Source organism: Zeus faber (assembly GCF_960531495.2).
Source record: "Zeus faber genome assembly, chromosome: 13".
In the NCBI taxonomy this organism is placed as follows: domain Eukaryota; kingdom Metazoa; phylum Chordata; class Actinopteri; order Zeiformes; family Zeidae; genus Zeus; species Zeus faber.
Window position 1 is genome coordinate 28673244 of NC_137198.1, and position 18148 is coordinate 28691391.

An 18148-nucleotide genomic window follows, 5' to 3' on the forward strand; every position below is an offset into this window, starting at 1 on the left:
AGAAAGGAAAGGCATACCTTGTTCCGCCATCATATGTGCAAGTCCTTGAGGAGGAAATATAGGTTGGATAGAGAGAGAAAGGGGGGATGGGGGAGAAATGAGAAAGAGAACACTTCAGAAAGACATAGCTTCCAATACTCTTTGGTATTGTGATGACACATCTTTTTCCCAAGAGGTGTTGGGAAAGCATGGCATCAGAGCACGCTGACAGGTGAAAACAAAGCTTTACCGCGTCGGCCTGGCAGAAAGCTTCACAAGAAGGAACGAGGACATCTCTCGGAGAGACAAGAATGACTGTATGTGACAGATGAGGGGGCGTGGTTAAGCCTGGGTCTGCGGGCTACCACGCAGACTTCGTCCTGTACCAGCGCAGCTGTTCTGACTGGGCCGATCAGCCTGTTACCGCGGATTGGTCGGCTGGGAGAGTTTTTCTATGTGTTGTTTTTCTTGCAGTGAGGGCGCGTGGTGCAGGATCCCAGAGACTGCGGGCCAGATCGCAGAACGGACTCTAACCTCAAACTAAGAACTCTGATTATTAAATTATGTTCATGTTTGACCAGCGAGCATTTTTGTTTGTGTTCCTAATTTTGAATAAAACCCTGCTGGTTCGTCACCTCACTGCCACTCAGTCTCCGTCTCCCTCCCTGAACGCATGTTTGTGGAGGGAGGCAGCACGGAAGGCAGCTCGCCTTCCCCTCTAGAGCAGATGATTGCCGCCCTCACCACCATGCAGGCAGCGCAGGGTCACCAGTTCGAGGAAATGGTGAGGAACGGGGTGCTGGACCGTGAGGCAATCGCAGAGCTGCTGCAGGGCTACCCACCCTTTCCCCCCTCCGGCAAGCAAGGGGAGGGGGTACAACTACCAGCTGCGTCCTGTGGCGCCACAACATGCCTTCTCTCCTTCCAGTGCTATCCCCTCTCTGTCTCCCGTTTACTCCCAGGGTGGTGTCGCAGGAGACTCACAGACAGATGCTCAAATGAATCACCTGAATCCCCCAAAATTCATTACCAGGGAGAAAAGCATAAGGCGAAGGCTTGGTTAGTTCCCGCCTGCCGTACTCCCTGATTTTGGGCATGGTTTGACGCCAAATGAAGGAGGCTCGGGGAGTGCGCTCATGGTCTGTAGGGGGTGAGTTTTGCGTGGTGCATGGTGACGCGGACGCCGTTGGTGGTTCCTGTGGGGTCGGGAGCGAAGGAATCCCCTCGGGGGGCTCCCCAGTCCCATTGATTGTCACCCCGGACGATTTTCTGCTGGAGCAGCCGCGGGACGATAGCCTACACTGGGCCTTTAAGGGGGTAGTTAAAATCAATGGTGTATTGATGTGCCCAGACGCTGTGCTCACTCACCCATACTCTTCAGTGATTAGGGACAGGTAATATTGAGTGAGCCATGACACTCAATCTGGAGAGGAAATAACCCAATTGTTGGTTCCGAAAAGCTGTCGGGAAACGCTCTTCCAGGCTGCTCACCATAACTCGATGGCTGGTGATGAACACTGCAACGAATGGCCCACTTCTATTGGCCGGACATTTGAGCAAATGTGCGTAGGGGGTGCGCCCCGTATCCCCAGTGCCACTTAGTCAACCCTTGACTACTCCAACTGCGCTGTTGACGCCCCTCCCTCTAGTCGAAGCCCCTCTCTCTAGTCAAGGCGCCTTTCGAAAGACTCTGTATGCACCTCATCGGGCCATTAGACCCAGTGCCCGCAGGTATCATTTTGTGTTGGTCCTAGTGGATTATGCAACCCGAAGCAGTGCCCCTGTGCGATATTATGGCCAAAAGTCTGGCGCAGCCGCTGTTTCAGGTCATCTCCAGATTTGAGATTCCGAAGGAAATCCTGACCGGACCAGGGCGCTACCTTTGTGTCACGTACACTGCGGGAATTTTAAGGGCTCTTAGGCATTCGCTCAATTCGGACCAGTGTTAACAACCCCAAGACCGACGGCATGGTGGAGCAGTACAATAAGACGCTGAAGAACATGGTTCGTAAGTTTGTTCATAACGATAGCCGCAATTGGGATAAGTGATTTGCCCCTCTGTTGTTTGTGGTGTGGTGAGGTTCCCCTGGTGTCCAAGGATTTTCCCCCTTGGAACTCCTCTTCAGCAGGAGACCCCAGGGTGTGCTAGACGTTATTTAAGAAAACTGGGAGAAAGGGCCGAGCACAAGTAAGAATGTGGTTAAGTATGTTATGGACCTGTGGGCAAAACTAAACATGCTGGGGCACTTGTCACGGGAGAATTTGCTCCGGACTCAGGAATGTCAGCACCACTTATACAACAGAGGGGCCTGACTCAGGCAAATTTGCACTGGGAGACAAGGTGTTAGTGTTGCTCCCTACATCAAGCTCTAAATTACTCGCGAAGTGGCAAGGGCCCTTGGTGGTCAGGTGGTGAGTTGGGGATGTAGATTATGAGGTTGAGCGGGGTGGTCAATTTGAGTCACCCTACCCCTGAGACAGGGGTAGGGTGACTCAAATTGACCACATTAATCTCCTAAAAGAGTGGAGGGAGAGGGTTCCGTATCTTTGGCCACCACGGTGATCAAGGGGGAGGAGTTGGGGCCGGAGATTTCTAAAACAACCAGTCCCATGCAGTCCCTCATACACCCCCATGTGGAGATGACCCTGGGTGTAAAAGTGCGCTCCCGGCTGTACTGCCTGCCTGAACATAAATGCAAAGTCTTGCAGGCAGAATTAGAGGCCATGCTGGACCTGGGGGTGATAGAGGAGTCTACAGTACTACTAGTGGCTGGTGCAGCCCTATCATGCTGATTGGTCGGTCCGGTTATGTGTAGATTACCGAAAGGTGCACGCTGTGTCAAAATTTCAACGCTTACTTGATACCCGGGGCCGTCGCACTCCTTGACCGATAGGGCACAGCTCAGTTTTTCACAAAACTGGATTTAACCAAGGGCTACTAGCAGATTCCCTTGTCTCCAGCGTCCAAGGAAAAATCTGCTTTCTCCACTCCGCAGGGGTTGTACGAGTTTGTCACGCTTCCATTCGGGTTGTTGTTCGGGGCCACAGCCCCATTTCAGAGACCCATGGACCGGGTCCTGCGTCCGCACGCAGTATACGCCTCGGCCTACCTAGATGACATAATTATTCATAGCGACAGCTGGGAGCGGCACATGCAGCATGTGGTGCAGTGCTAGAGTCCCTGAGGTGGGCGAGGTTCACCACCAACCCTAAGAAGTGTGCAGTTGGGCGGGGGGGTACAGTATCTGGGGTACTACTTGGGTGAAAGACTGGTCCGACCCCAGATAGATAAAACCGTGGCGGTTACGAACAGTCCGAGGCCCAAGACAAAGAGAGAGGGAAAGCAGTTCTTGGGGCTGGCCGGCTACTACAGGAGGTTTATAGACGACTTTTCAGTATGTCAGATCCAGTCCAGTGGACAGAGAAGTGCCAGCAGGCGTTTGAGAAAGTAAAATCTGCTCTCTGTGGGAAGCCAGTGCTGTTTATACCTAACTTTTCCTTCCCTTTCTGCTTGCAGACTGATGCGTCAGACAGTGGACTGGGGGCAGTGTTGTCCCAGCAGGTGGAGGGGGGCAACCGACCGGTGCTGTACATCAGCCGGAAGCTCTCCGAATGAGAACCAAGGTACGGCATGGTCAAGAAGGAGTGTCTGGCCATTAAGTGGGCTGTCAGCATCCTCCGGTATTACCTCCTGGGAGGCCCTTTCACCCTCTGTTTGGACCACGCCCCGCTGCAGTGGCTCCACCTTATGAAGGATACTAACGGTGAATCATCCGTTGGTGGCCGGACGGCTCCCTGGCCTAGGTCGGGCGGTAGGGCTATATGGCAGATAAGGGGGCGTGGTTAAGCCGGGGTCTGAGGGCTACAGTGCGGGCTTTGGCCCAAATCGGCACAGCTGTTCTGACTGAGCCCGTTGCCACTGATTGGTCGAAGTCAGCTGGGAGAGTTTTCTTATGTGTTGTGTGTCTTGCAGTGAGGGCAGGTGATACAGGATCCCAGAGCCTGCGGACCAGATCGTGAAATGAACTCTAAACTCAAACTAGGAACTCTGATCATTCATTTATGTTGACATTTGGCCAGCGAGCCATTTTGTTTGTTTTCATTACATATAATGAAAACCCAGCCGGTTCGGCACCTCACTGCCACTCAGTCTCCGTCTCCATCCCTGAACCCATGTTTGTGGACAGAGTAGTCCACTCTGTATCAGTCGCCGAGACACCGCGCTTATCAACTGAAGTCGAGTAAATTTTGCATCGTGAACTTAGAATATCTATCTGGTCTAAATGTATGGGTCTGTCATGGCATTGGTGCCTCAAATTTTGATATTACTGTATTTTTCTGTACTGTGCAAAATATCGGAGCATAAACAACTTGCTTCAATTGGGTTAGGGTTAGGGCTAACCCTCACACTAACTCTTTTCTTGGTTATTCCTTCTCACAGTCACAATGGGGGCTGGAATCTCACCTAGTTGCCACACAGGTACTATTGACACTAAGTTAACTAAGTTGTGAATGGAATTCTCCCAAGAATCATTTAATTCGGTCAAAATTATTTGTTTTGGTGGGAGTATTCAACATGTCACATTCAACATGAATTAGGCCAAATGCCTTCACCTTTTGTTGCCTTGGACTTTAAATTGGTCTTCAGTCATTATTTTCAGTTTGTAAGTCAAAGACTCGCTCATTCACTCTTTTGGCTTCCGATTCCTGAGTCAAAGATTTATTCGCTATGAACGACTTGTTCAAGTCTTGCATCGGTATAAGTAGGCCATAATAATAAATGCCCATTGTTCACTGATAGTGTGCAGTATGATTTATTTTGCCATTCAAAACTCACCTGGCATATTGTTGTTGACTTCTTCAAAGGTGGACGGTGAGGCCGGGCGAGGTGAGGGGGGGGGTAGAGAGAGAGAGAGAAGCAGACAGTCCATAGTTATAAAACACTCTGGTCACTTGCATGTGAGCTACATGCAACTCTAATAACACACTTTGATTTCATACAGAGGGTCGGCATCTGGCACGACCTTGTGCATGTGATTCACAGGTGGACACAGAGGAGGTAGCTGACAGTTTTAATGAAGTGAGAATGTATCTGACCCCCATGCTGAATGAAGAAGAGAGGAAAAACTAGAGGAGAGTGCAAGATTAAGTAAATGCATAACATTGGATGTTCCTCCATCGAATTGCAGAGACCTTCCTGTGGGAAAGAATACCTGTGCAGAAAGTGCCGTCTACACACCGATATTCACATAGACACGCACACACTCGCAATTGAGCTCTCATTGGAAATTGGTGTTACTGATGTTTGTCCAACTCCCTTTTAGTCGGTCAAAACAGATAAGAGAGGAGACGTCGATGCTATATACTCCTGTTTATTCCACACTGAAAAAGTGATTATTTTTTGAATTTGTGAAATAACAGTGAAATCGCTGTTATAGACTATGTTATAACTTATTTAGTACATTGCAATAATTTAAAATTGACACCCTATATACCGATACCAATAATTTATCCTGTGCATAGAATTACATTTTATATATTCTATATATTTTTACATATCTGGCTGTTTCTGTTCCGTGTTTTTTTCCCCCGGCTAGCTGTGCATAATATTATGTATGTATATATATATATATATTATTATGTATTTATTTATTTATTTATTTGGTTGTTTATTATTTATTTATTTGTTTATTTAGTACTATTTCATGATTTTCTATGACTATCCCACCTGCAAAACAATGATTGTTATAATAATTTTATATGTCTATGTTTTGCTGTACTTTTCACATTAACTTTTGTGCGGTATATGTGAACTCTGCTTTCCTTCTAAAGGCTAAGTTGAGTTCATGTCTTAAAAAAGACCTGAACTGAGCATTTCCTCTGTAACATTCTGTCGTGCTGAAACTGCTCCTCCTGCTAGCATGCTGAAGTGTCCTTGGGCAAGACAATTAACCCCTAATTGCTCCTGGTCATCGGTGTGTGAATAATTGTAATTGTGGCTTTGGACAGAAGTGTGAAATAAAGATGTAAAGAAAATATGCATTAATTTTTCTATTGTCCTTCCATTTCAAACTTTATTGACTAGTCACTATGTTAATTTTGCGGTTGCCATTCATGATGCTAGCGTAGCGTGAGAATTTACTCATTTTGTCACCCGGTTGCCAGGCGCGAGGTTCATTAACTAACCACACTACCCATTTTCAGTTTGGAGAAAGATGAACTGACTACTTAAAAATGACTAATGAATTACAAAATAAGAGAATTAAAGAATTAAAAACCCAGATACACACAAGGACCCGTGGACAACAAACGACATAGCTTTAAAGGACTTCTTACATTGAACTGACACATTAAACTCTACCCATGTCCAAATATTTGAAAGGTAGTTTGACATCTGAAACACACAGGATACAGACTCTAGAGATCACTGAGGACCGATACATCATAGAACAGCACACTGTCCTAGTCACAAATAAAGGGGGACACTTTACATTTACTGCCTCATTTATGAACAGAAATTAAGTTCGAGCTAATTCAGTTGAGGCCTGCTTAATGTTCTGACTGTGTGCGTGCGTGTGTGCGTGCGTGCGTGCGTGCGTGCGTGTGTGTGAGTGAGTAATTGGGCATGTATCGGGTATTAATGTGAGTGCGGGGCAGATGGAAGTCAATCCGATATGCATTAGGTATTAATTCAGTTTGGACCAAAGACTAGTGTCAGATGCTCCGTAACATGGAATGAGTCGGTCAAATGGTCATCAGAGAGCACTCTGTGGATGTGTGTGTGTGTGTGTGTGTGTGTGTGTGTGTGTGTGTGTGTGTGTATCTGTTGATACACACACACACACACACACACACACACACAGTAATGCACGTGCCGACATGCACTTAATCTCCTATAATCTTTTGGTATTTTTTCCCCAAGAGCGGCTCTCATCTCATGGCTGGCATTTGAGCATCGCCTTCAATGCAACGGAAATCTAAAATAAATCAACTGACTCAAATAGGACCCGAGGGAACTGGGGCTTTAGCTAGATTAGCCCCCACATAAGTGTGTGTGTGTGTGTGTGTGTGTGTGTGTGTGTGTGTGTGTGTGTGTGTGTGTGTGTGTGTGTGTGTGTGTGTGTGTGTGTGTGTGTGTGTGTGTGTGTGTGTGTGTGTGTGTGTGTGTGTGGGGGGGGGGGCGAGGGGTTATGCAGCAGTGGTGTGGGACCACGGAATGGGAATTGTCAAAGTCCCTTCCGAGTCAATATCACAATGCTATTTGTGCTTCTTTAAATATCTTGTGAGAGCTGTGATTCAACACGGCGATTTCTCCAAATTTGAACAGATTTGATCTGTTAACACTTTCTGACATGTTTTGGATCTGGGTTTTGGATATTCTGGATCTGACTTAACTGCAGGCCTTCAACTGCAGTAAGGGAGCAATTCAAACTTCTGGGACCTGGCTAAACGTGGGCCTAAACAGTGTTCTTTTCCTCGGTTGTATTCCTCCTGCTTAGGGATAGGGCGCCCAGATTCAATACTCAGTACAGTGCTGTGTGAATCGCATCAATATCGCAGGATCAAAACATTCTGTGGCATTTCAAATCAAAGTTTGATGCCTACAGTAAGAGTTCATATGATGTGTTTCTTTGTTTTGGAAATCAGAAACCAAAAAACATAGTTTAGGCACCAGTATGGAAGTGAAGATAAGGAAGTTTCGGTCATTTCTTTCCAAACACACCCAGGCCTCCTCCTCTGGCTTGGCATTATGGTCTGTTCCCTCACCCTCTCCCTGCCCTTGTGCCTATATGTTATTTTCCCTCCCTCTTTAACCCGCCACATCTCTTGTTATCTCTCCCCGTCCTCTGCTTCTGTCGTTCTTTCTCAACCTCTCGCTTGCTCCTGCTGCTCTGTCTCTCGCCCCGTGTCATCTCTTGTTATCTCTCTCTCTCGGCCGTTCTCTCCCTCTCTCTCTCTCAGTGCTCCTCATGTTTTGCTGACCTAATTCCTTCGGCAGTTTGCTTTCTACTGTACCGAACCGCGCCAGTCTCCGTCAGGCACATGTTCTTGGATAACGCTCAGTCAGGCTTCTAGTGAAAGTAGGGGCGGGGAACCTTCTTTTCCTGGCTGGGGCCAGATTGAGTAGAACATAAAATTGGACTGTCATTTCACAATTCTTCTTATAATAATTTAATAATAGATTTTTTTATGGAGAGTCGTAAACTGCCCTGGAAAATCCATCTGCGGCGCGTTGATTTCTGTATCCAATCAAGGGGTTCGAATGCGTTTACATTTTTTCCAACTATTGCAACAAATTTTGAGTTTCGGGTCTTTACACGTGATTTTTTTTTTTATTATTCGCTGCGGGGCTTGAAGAACATGCGTAACTCGCAACTTAGGGCTTTCGGCTGCAGTTTCCAAGTCGCGAACAAACAATCATTGAAAAGATTTGTTCGCTATGAACTAATCGTAAGGGAGTCTTTCAACATTAGAAGCCACTGGTGCTAAACTGACAAGCTTTAGTTTAACTGAGTGAAAACTAAGCACATAAGTTATGTATATAGAATAATGACGTTATTAACCGTAATTAACGTTGGGTGTCACCATATTCCTTATCAATCAATATCTTTATATTAATTGATTGTATGTATTTTTTAATTAGTGCACTTAGTATAACACTATATAAAATACGTTTTCAGCTCTCCCATTTTCTCTCATGGTCAGATTCAGTGTAAAGAAGGCTGAAGTTTGAACTATCAAAGAAAACTATTAAAGAACAAATTATTAGTAATAACTGCTTGTTGTTATCTTGTGAGGTAAGACAGGTAAGTTTTCAAAAAATGATGCTTATATCAAATCTAGGGAACGCCCAGCGGGGCTGTATGATTGAGTGCAGGGTCGTAATTGGTCCCCAGCCACAAGGTTCACCAAAAACGGATTTGATCTGTTTATCACAGATGCTGCCTAGTGTCTGTCAATATTTTCTCAGAAATAGTCAGAAAATCGAATCAAAGTCAAATACCTCGGGGGTATAAGCATACTTGGCTTATGAAGCCCGATTCTGATCACAATCAGAATGCGATATGCTCATGATAACTCTAGTTTATCAAATTAAGCTCCCTCAAATATTTCAGACAACATATTGTTTGAAATTTCTAACATCAACTTAAGCAGTAAAACTTAAGCAGCATGTAAACGGTGCCATCCCCAGCACATGTATTACACTGATAAGGAAAACGCCGTCTGCCTTTTCTTTGTTGTGATTGGTTGACGAATGACTTCATATGAACGTTTCAACATTCTAGACTAAACCTAAGCTATCAGCTTTAGTTTATCCTTTGCATAGAATCACTTTTTATATATTCTGTACATTGTTGTATATTTGCCTATTTTTGATTATTATATGCTGTATATATTTTTTCAAACTGTTGAGCTTTTTTATTTATTTATTTATTTTTTATTATAAAAAATTAAAAATTAAAAATTAGAAAAAAATTAAAATAAATAAGTAATACATTTTATTTTTTAATAAATAAATAAATAGATAAATAAAAATGAAATAAAATATATATATATATATTTTTTTTTTCATGCTAACTGTCTGTAGAGCAATCCACCAATCTTCATTCACCACAACAAATTCCTTATATAATGGAAATGTACTTGGCTGAATAAACAGATTCTGACGCCGATTTTGATACAATAAACACACACAACACACACACATCCCAACAGGAGTCCTGGGGATAGTTATTGTTCAAAGTCAATTCATCACAAAGTGTATTCCATCTTCCAGCAGTGTTTAATGTTTGCATTGTGAGCGAAATAAGCATTTCAATGCAGAGCATAATTGGTTGTTACATGTTTCTAGTTCGGTGATGATTCGTGCGATGATTACATATGTCAAAAAGGAAAAAATAAACCTGATGTTTACCAAGGGTTGCACCCGCCTGCCCGCCCTCCTGCCCGATCCAGCAGTTTTCCCATCAACCTGGATTAGAAGCATTTTGGAAGGTTTTTTCAGTGAGAGATTATATCTGTAATCCTAATTACAGTAAGTATTTAACCTAGAGCTGCTTTAATAAGCTGTGCTCTTCTTCAGGTCGTAATAATTGAACCCACTCCAGACTCGATGTTCTCACCTTGTATTTGTTTTAACTATGTGATAAGTAGGTGGGTTCTCACTAGTTACATGCACTACATGTACAATCGCTCTTTTCTGAGCAGATTTTTGGAAACATTCCCTTTTCCATCCAGCCCATTTGTGATGCGCAACTTCAGCAAATGATGTACCTTGGATTGGGTTACATTGAGTTTCTTCTCACAACAAAAATATAGGGCTTCGAAATTATTGTTAGAGCTTATTACCGATGGCTATACCCTTTCATGTCGAAGTGCCATATTTTGAAGCTTCATGCTGCTGTCAAAAAATGAGCTTGAATTCACTGAAAGTCACACTCCAAAAACAATTTGGTCCATTGCGTTGGTGCTCTTAATCCAATATGTTAATTGGAGAACCACTTTACTTATGCTTAGGTTAAAGTTAATTTTGATGTAACCGTACTTTTACTTGAGGATAGACTTTTAGTACTCATCTCTGTGCATATTTTATGTCTAATGTACAGCTCGTCGAGATTTTTAAAGTACAATTCTGAAAGTTAAAGTGGCATAGCTGAGGCTTCTTTTCGCTGGTACTTTATCAGAAACAGCCATTCAATGTATTTGTGTTGCATGTGCCTCTATATGCCAAAATGTCTCCATTATTGGTGGCGGGGTCCACCTTTCCTGGCAAGAATGCACTGGTTGGGCACGTGCAGAAAGTGAATTTGATTAAGCAGAGTAGCTGGTTGTGATCAGTAAATGGTCCATATGGATCAGTCAGAAGAAGGCATACTTTGAAAAAAAGTATTTGACCATTTTAAAGTCGAAGGTAAAGGATGATCTTTGTGACTGCCACTTTAATAATAAGCTTTTTATGCAATGACATACGGAAAATACATTTGGTCAGTTCCTGACGTTTTCCCACCCCACCCTCAGAACCTATCGTATAACATTTGCAGTCCTGGAAATAAACTCAACTCCAATGAGTGGGAATAGTCTCTTACACAGAGACTGGCGTATCATACAGGAAATTAACTAATTTTATATAATAAAATATAAACATCTCTATAGAATCATGGTGTTTTTAAATAAAGAGTGGTCAGAGGCAACAGCTCCAGTCTGTGCAGTCTTATCCTCGACTACTGCACTGAGGTCATAAATTCTACTTATCAAAGACTGCAGCGCAGCTAGTTACCCCATCTCTCCCAGACTTAATTAATTGATTTATCATTGATTAAGGGAGAGCAAGAGTTCACAATCTTGTTTGCCCTGTCTTAATCAGATGTTGATTAACTGGCAAACCATAGCAGGCCCTACCCTTCAGAGGAGGGTGCTACTCTCCTACCCACAGTTGCCAGGTCTGTATTTAAACTGTGCAGCGTCGCGCAAAGCTTATATTTCTTCATGAACCTCGCTCAGCTATCCAGATGTCCCGAGCAATTCCGTTGATTAAAATAAGGCATTTGCAGGTTTATAAGGCTGAGGCATTTCAAACTACACGCCATACACATTTTGTTGAATTTGGCTATAACCCTTGAATAACTCTTGGAATTAATAGTGAACATCGGCAATAAATCTTTGCTGGACTCTAGCTTGCCAACCCAAAACCCCAGCAGGATCGGGGGACGAAGGTCCCCATTTAATCCTTGTTCGCCCACTATTCAGTGAACCTAATTGGCCAGTCAGAGTGCACACTTGGATGCTCTTTCATATGCCCCATCTTTAAATTACAGGCTAATCGCCTTCATTTAGTTAGTGCTATTTACAGGAGTGCAATGTACACAAACCTGTCTCAAAGCCAGCTTCCAACCTTGCCACTGGTTATCTCCCTGAAACCCCTCTCTCTCTCTTTCTTTCTCTCTTTTCTGTACAGTACTTCTCGACTCTATCCCATTCAAACTGGGCTATTCACCACTGAATAGCGGCCACTCTCATTACGCCGGGTTATTTATCCTTTTTTTTTTAGATGGTTGTTTGTCACGGGGCTGTTTCCAGCTCTGCGTTGCCATTGCCCTCTATCTGCGTCGCGCAGATGTCGGCAACAGCTATTGGTAGATACGCCAAGAAATGGGAGGGAAATGCCAGACATAAGTCAACGGAGGGAGGCGCTTCCATTGTGAAGTGAGAGCCAGAGAGAGCCAGAGAATCTACTTGGATCCCCCCCACCACCCTTCTCCGGAGTGAGCTTCAACCAGCCACGATTCACAGAGCTGGAGTTGATGGAGGAAGGGGTTTTTGGGGAAGGGTTATCTGGTGATATGTCAGCAAAAAAAGGACGGACTGATTTAAATACAGGGAATTGCACGGTGTGCAGCTAGACAGAATATTGTCTTTTGTTATGTATTTGTTGTTCCTTTGGAAAACTGTAATCTGGATTGGGCAGTGTCAACCTGATAGTGGCAAATATATTAGTTCATTCCTTTTGTTAATGTATTACCCATTTTTGTTTATATTTTAAAGCATTTAAAGTCATTGTTAAAAAATCAGGGTAAAAAATTATATATAATAATAATAATGATAATAATAATAATAATTATTATTATATTAATAATAATAATAATAATAATAATAATAATAATAATAATAATAATAATAATAATAATAATAATTAAAAAAAACATTTTTTAATATATATAGTTTAATTATTATATTTCTTATTTATATTTTATATCATATTTCATTTTATATATATATTTACATATTTAATATTATTTATATTTAATTTTAATTTCGTTTTACACAGACCTTGTTAGCTGGTCTCCCTGCTGCTTAAAAGCCCACAACCATGACGTGTGTGTGTGTGTGGGGGGGGGGGGGGGTTTACGCGGGTGATAATGGCTTGAGCGCCCACAGATAAAGATACCCTCTCAAACACTGGCGAGAGACAAATTAAAAATTACACGCACCCACACACACGCACGCACGCACACACACACACACACATGGTAATCTTTCCTTTACAGATTCACTGCTCCTTTTAGTCTGCCGTGGATTTGGTGCAGTGCCAAGGGAATGGGGGGGGGTACAACTATTATAGAGCTCGGAGTGTTCTGAAACAAACAAATGGCAAAATGTATTTGTAATTTGTAATTTGTTTCACACTGGTGTCTGGCGATCACCTTGTCAAACACAGTATTTCAGCCAGGCCCACAGATCGCCATTTCGGGTGCCCTGAGTTGAAACTGACTGAAATCGACTGTGGTTCATTTACAAAATCTCCCCATGGAAAACGATCGAAGCTTAAGTTAATTCGCCTAATCTGAGATCATCGAACCAGAGCAGAGAGGGAGGGGGAGAGACGGGCGGAAGAAACAGCGGCATTGGGTGAGCTCCATTTCACGCATCTACAAAAAGATTCCTCTGAGGGAGACGGTATCAAAGTTCACTCCCACAAAAAGCCAAGGTAAAATGCCTTTGATTTGCATTCTAGAGAGGAAATGATCAGGAAGAAAAATAACTAAAGGGTTTTTTTTCTTTCTTTTTTTTAAGAATATAAATCAATTTTGCAGTCGCCAAAAAAACCAGCTGTAGTGCGATTGAATCAAAGAGCAGGCAAAATTCTTTGCACAAAAGGATGTGATTTGAACACCTGCCATTTCGTGATTAGGTGAAGAAAAAAAGGGGGGAGGCCTCAGGAGGCCTGTTCTCTCTATAGGCGCTCTTATCACTGCCTGCAGGACCAATGCCATTAACCTGCACCTCCCCTGCTAACCACGCTTAGATTAGCAGTCTGATTTTACAGATGGGAGTCGCACGTACACGCACACGCGCACCCGCACAGGCGCGCACACACACACACACATACACACACACACACACACACACACACACACACACACACACACAGACCGCCAATAACATACACACAGGGATAATAATAATCGCTGTGAGATCCATACAAGCTCTCAAAGTGAAAACATCACACAGGACCACAAAATCCGGCAAAACAGTAGAATTGAAAAACAATGAACAGTGAAGCCCTTCTTTTAACAGTTCTGTCAATTACAAATGACCCATTAAATTCTCACGCGTACGTGACTTCAAATAGATTTTTACCTTCGTTGCAGAAGCGGCCCTTGTACTCCGTTTTGGAGCAGTCACAGAGCGGCTGCCCGTCCACCACTAGACAGGTGCCACCATTCTCACACGGGTTCTCCGTGCACCTGCCCTCAGACTCCAGGGGCACCCTGAGGCTTCCCAGCAGGAGTGGCTCTGAGTTGCCGTATTTGAGGTCGGCAATGACGCCCCGGAACGGCGGCGCATTGCGCGCCATTGGCAACGTGAGGGCCCCGTCGCGAATGTCCTGAGGAACACCGCCCAGGAAGAGGTCACTGACGATCTTCATGAACTGGCGCTGGGGCCGCACCTCGTCCGCCTTGACCTGGCCGTCCAGCACCAGTGCGGTGCGCAGGTTGAACCGGCTCAGCGTTGCAAAGTGCCAGCTGTCGTCGTCCACCCGCCGGTCGGACACCACGGCCGTCTCGGCGCAGTCGATGCTGAAGCGCAGTTGCAGCCGGCCTTCCACCACCGACAGTTGCAGAAAGTCGCAGTAGCCCCCATCATCAAAGTAGAGCAGCAGCGCCTCCGAGGCGGCTGTCTTGAACCGGAGGCTGAGGTCGGCGCGGGTGCTGGCGTCCCAGCGGAGGTAGCGTGCCCACTGGCCCGGCGTGCCTGAGAACTCCATCGCCAAGCCCACCCCGAGCAGGGCGCCCAGGAAGGCCTGCAGCCTCACGCCAAAACCGAGGAGATCCATTGTCGCGGAGTTTATAATCCTGGGCGGGGTGCTAGCATGGAATTTCGAACGCGTTCACAACTCTTGTAGAGTAGCTTCAGTAGATCCACTTCTAGGAGTAGAGTATCCAAAGATATATCCAAAAGTGAGTCCAGAGATGTTGATTCTTATAAAAATAGGTGTGTTCTTACAGGGACGAGGGTAAAAGTTGGGAAAACAGTCTTTGCCATTAACAGTCTTAAGGCCATTCGCGAGAGAAAAGACACCCAATCTCTGCGAGGGGGGGACTAATAGATGTAGGAGTGTAGAGGGGGATAAAGTCTGGTTTGGGGTGTTGTTGGGGGAAGGGCCTCAGGACAGGATAGGAGAGGAGTGGGAGAAGGAACGGAACACTGTGTCTCTGACTCGGACACCTTTCAATTCTCTTTTTGCGCCCGTCATGGACACTGGCGGATTACGGTGGCACTCTTCATGGGACGGGAAGCTTCCTGCTTCATGTTGTCACCGCAAACTGAAGTTGATGTGGGTTTCTGCCGGTCTCTCTTCGTTCCATCCCTGTCAGAGAAACAGGAAATGAGAGAGGGTTACATGAGACGTTGCATAGACAGCAACTGATTTTTACCTCCACACTGTTAGAACCCAGGCTTTACTATTGAGAAACTTACCACTCTGCCGCAGATTTTCACTGAGCTTAAATGCCATCCGACCGGGGAAAATGACTAAGGTAAGTCTCCTAAAATGACAACATGGCAGTTGTGGCCCCTTAAGTCAGCTCATCAATCCACAGAACTGCACACTGCATGTTTCAAAAGTCACGGCGCATCGCGATGTACACCATCTCATTAATTACTAATATATCGATGCGCAAAATCCAAGTCCTACACTTTTGAATGAAAAACGAGTCCCAATAAGATAGTGTCTTCACGACAGTATGGCCTTGCCAAAATTTTTTTTTTTTTTACCTTTTCAAAGCACTTACAATCAAAAATATAAAAAGATTTTCAAAAAATTATCAAAAATAAAACTTAAAAACAAATACACGTATAGAATTTTAAGATTATAAATCATTGCCAAATATAAGCATATTTAATGAGTTTCATGAGGACACGAGGAAAACAGTCGAATAAAAGGCCTTTCTTTAACATCTGAAGTGTTTGATATGGTCCTTGGATACCTTTATTTCCTATTTTTAGCCTGGTATTTGATAGATTAATATTTGACATATTAGACTGACATTCCAAATATAAATATAAAATAATATATATTAAAAAAAAGAGCGTTATTTAACAGAAAAAAAAGCATGCCGCGGTCACTCAACCTAATTAAGAGTCTGGTTGGTTTTACTGCGTTCCCCCCCCCCAACCCTTCAGTGAAAGGTTTTTTTGGAGCTATCAGTCATCTGCTAGGTAAATTAGTCTCATTATTTTCATGGCAGCACCATGACTATCAATCAGCCACAGCCCAGGCAAGGCCTTTATCTGATGGCCAGGGTGGAGAGATGCTGCTTTCTGCTGAATGCACATTATCCAGACACTACGCACAAAGACAGGGAGCGGACGGTAGGGGGGGGGGGGGGTGCAGTGACAGCGTCCATTATTGTTCATTTTGATTTGCAGCATTGCTTTCACTTGTAAACAATCGCTTGCAAACCTTAAAACGACAGCCGTTTTTCTTTATGTTGATCACTGGGTAGCGATGTTGCAATGTGTTTGGGTGAGGGCATAGTTTGAAAGGGAAGCCATTAAAGTCATGCATTTCACTGCATCAATATATACTGTGTACTGTATATGTATACATATATACAGTATATATATATATATATATATATATATATATTTCCAGTATATATTATATACTGTATATATACTGTATGTATATATATATATATCCCTGTATACTGTATATACAGTGGTACCTCGACTTACGACTGCATCTACTTAGGACTAATCCAAGATACGAGCAGCAATAGTCGCGAAAATTTGTATCGACTTGCGACTGAGTGCTCCAGGATACGAGCGTGGAAATTTGCAATTACGAATTACAGTCGTAAGTTGAGGTACCACTGTATAAGTATAAAAGGCCAAGAGTCAATTCCTGTGTCTGGCAGAGGTAGTTCCCTGCCCAGTGTACTATCCAGTACACAAACAACTCAGGTGCCATTCCAAAATAGTCTTGCCCAGCGGCCTCTGAAAGGCCAATTCCAATAAGCAATGGCAAGAAATTAAATTCAAGTCACGGTTTTACACATTGCATTTATATTCAATTTAGGTAGCAATGCACACTCCAATATTTTACAAATCGAAAGAGCAACTGTACATTACCTTACATTACATTACAGTTCATCATTTAGATTTGACTTTTTTGTCTTTACTGTACTTTATTTTGTCCCAAGTGACTTAAAAATAGTATAGTATCACAAAAAAATAGTATAGTATCAAGGTCGCAGCTAAATGGGATCTAGGAATAAGCAGCACAAATATAGTTAGTACGTTAGAAAGCATGGCAAGCCGTTTTAATATTTAATCCATAGGAAGAACTAGTCCCTTTTTAAAAGTTACTAGTACTCATATTTTATTTACTAGTTGCTATTCCAAAATTACTGGTACATTACTTGTAACTACTTTAGTTTTACTAGGCCAAATGTATTAGGTAATGGTACTTATTTATCAGATACTAGTAGCTATTACAATTGTTACTAGTGACTATTGTAATGTTATAAGTGAGAATTTGTACAATTTTGTCTTTGAATCCTATGAGCCTCCGTGTTTTAGAAATCAAATATTTTCCTCCGACTAGTATCTATTCCAATTGTCAGCACGTGGCCTTCAAGGACGGATTTGTTTCGGTTCTGTTTATCTTTTCTATTCATGGAATGACATGTGACGTTACCCTGAAACAGCAGCGCGGTCAGCTGCCAGTTTTTACTGTTGTGACCATTTAATCCCGTCAAGCAGTGGCTCATCACCCCCCACCCTTTTTTTGTAGAAGACGCCGCTTGGCCCCCCCGGCACAATAGGGGGCGGCTCATGTTCGCCGCCGTGGCCGTACAGAGTGTAAGCTAATAGGCGGCTAATATTCCCAGTGTCCCCGCTTGAGGCTCTAAGCAGGCCCAGGACAATGGAGTCAGCGTTCAGCAGCAAGCAACATTGGACCCCAGTGTACCAGGTACCACTGATCAGAGAAACACTGATTGACGGCATTGCCCAGAGAGAGAGAGAGAGAGAGAGAGAGAGAGAGAGAGAGAGAGAGAAAGAGAGTGAGACAGAGAGAGAGAGAAAGAGAGATTAAAAAGTACAAACACGCTTGTACGCATGTGTGTGTGTGTGTGTGTGTGTGTGTGTGTGTGTCTGTGTG

General features: G+C 43.8%; 1 protein-coding gene across 3 annotated transcripts in view; it reads right to left on the reverse strand.

The window, feature by feature from the left end:
- Positions 1-14815, reverse strand: part of nrxn3a (neurexin 3a) — a gene marked incomplete at both ends in the record, with an annotated part of 408293 nt that extends 393478 nt beyond the window's left edge. The window contains 3 exons of one of the 3 annotated variants that reach the window (XM_080012224.1): positions 18-44; positions 4817-4837; positions 14119-14815. In XM_080012224.1, the coding sequence (XP_079868350.1) occupies positions 18-44; positions 4817-4837; positions 14119-14815 (745 nt within the window). The remainder of the gene's footprint in view (positions 1-17; positions 45-4816; positions 4838-14118) is intronic. The other 2 variants (XM_080012223.1, XM_080012225.1) reach the window with 2 other exon arrangements.
- Positions 14816-18148: the final 3333 nt, after the last annotated feature.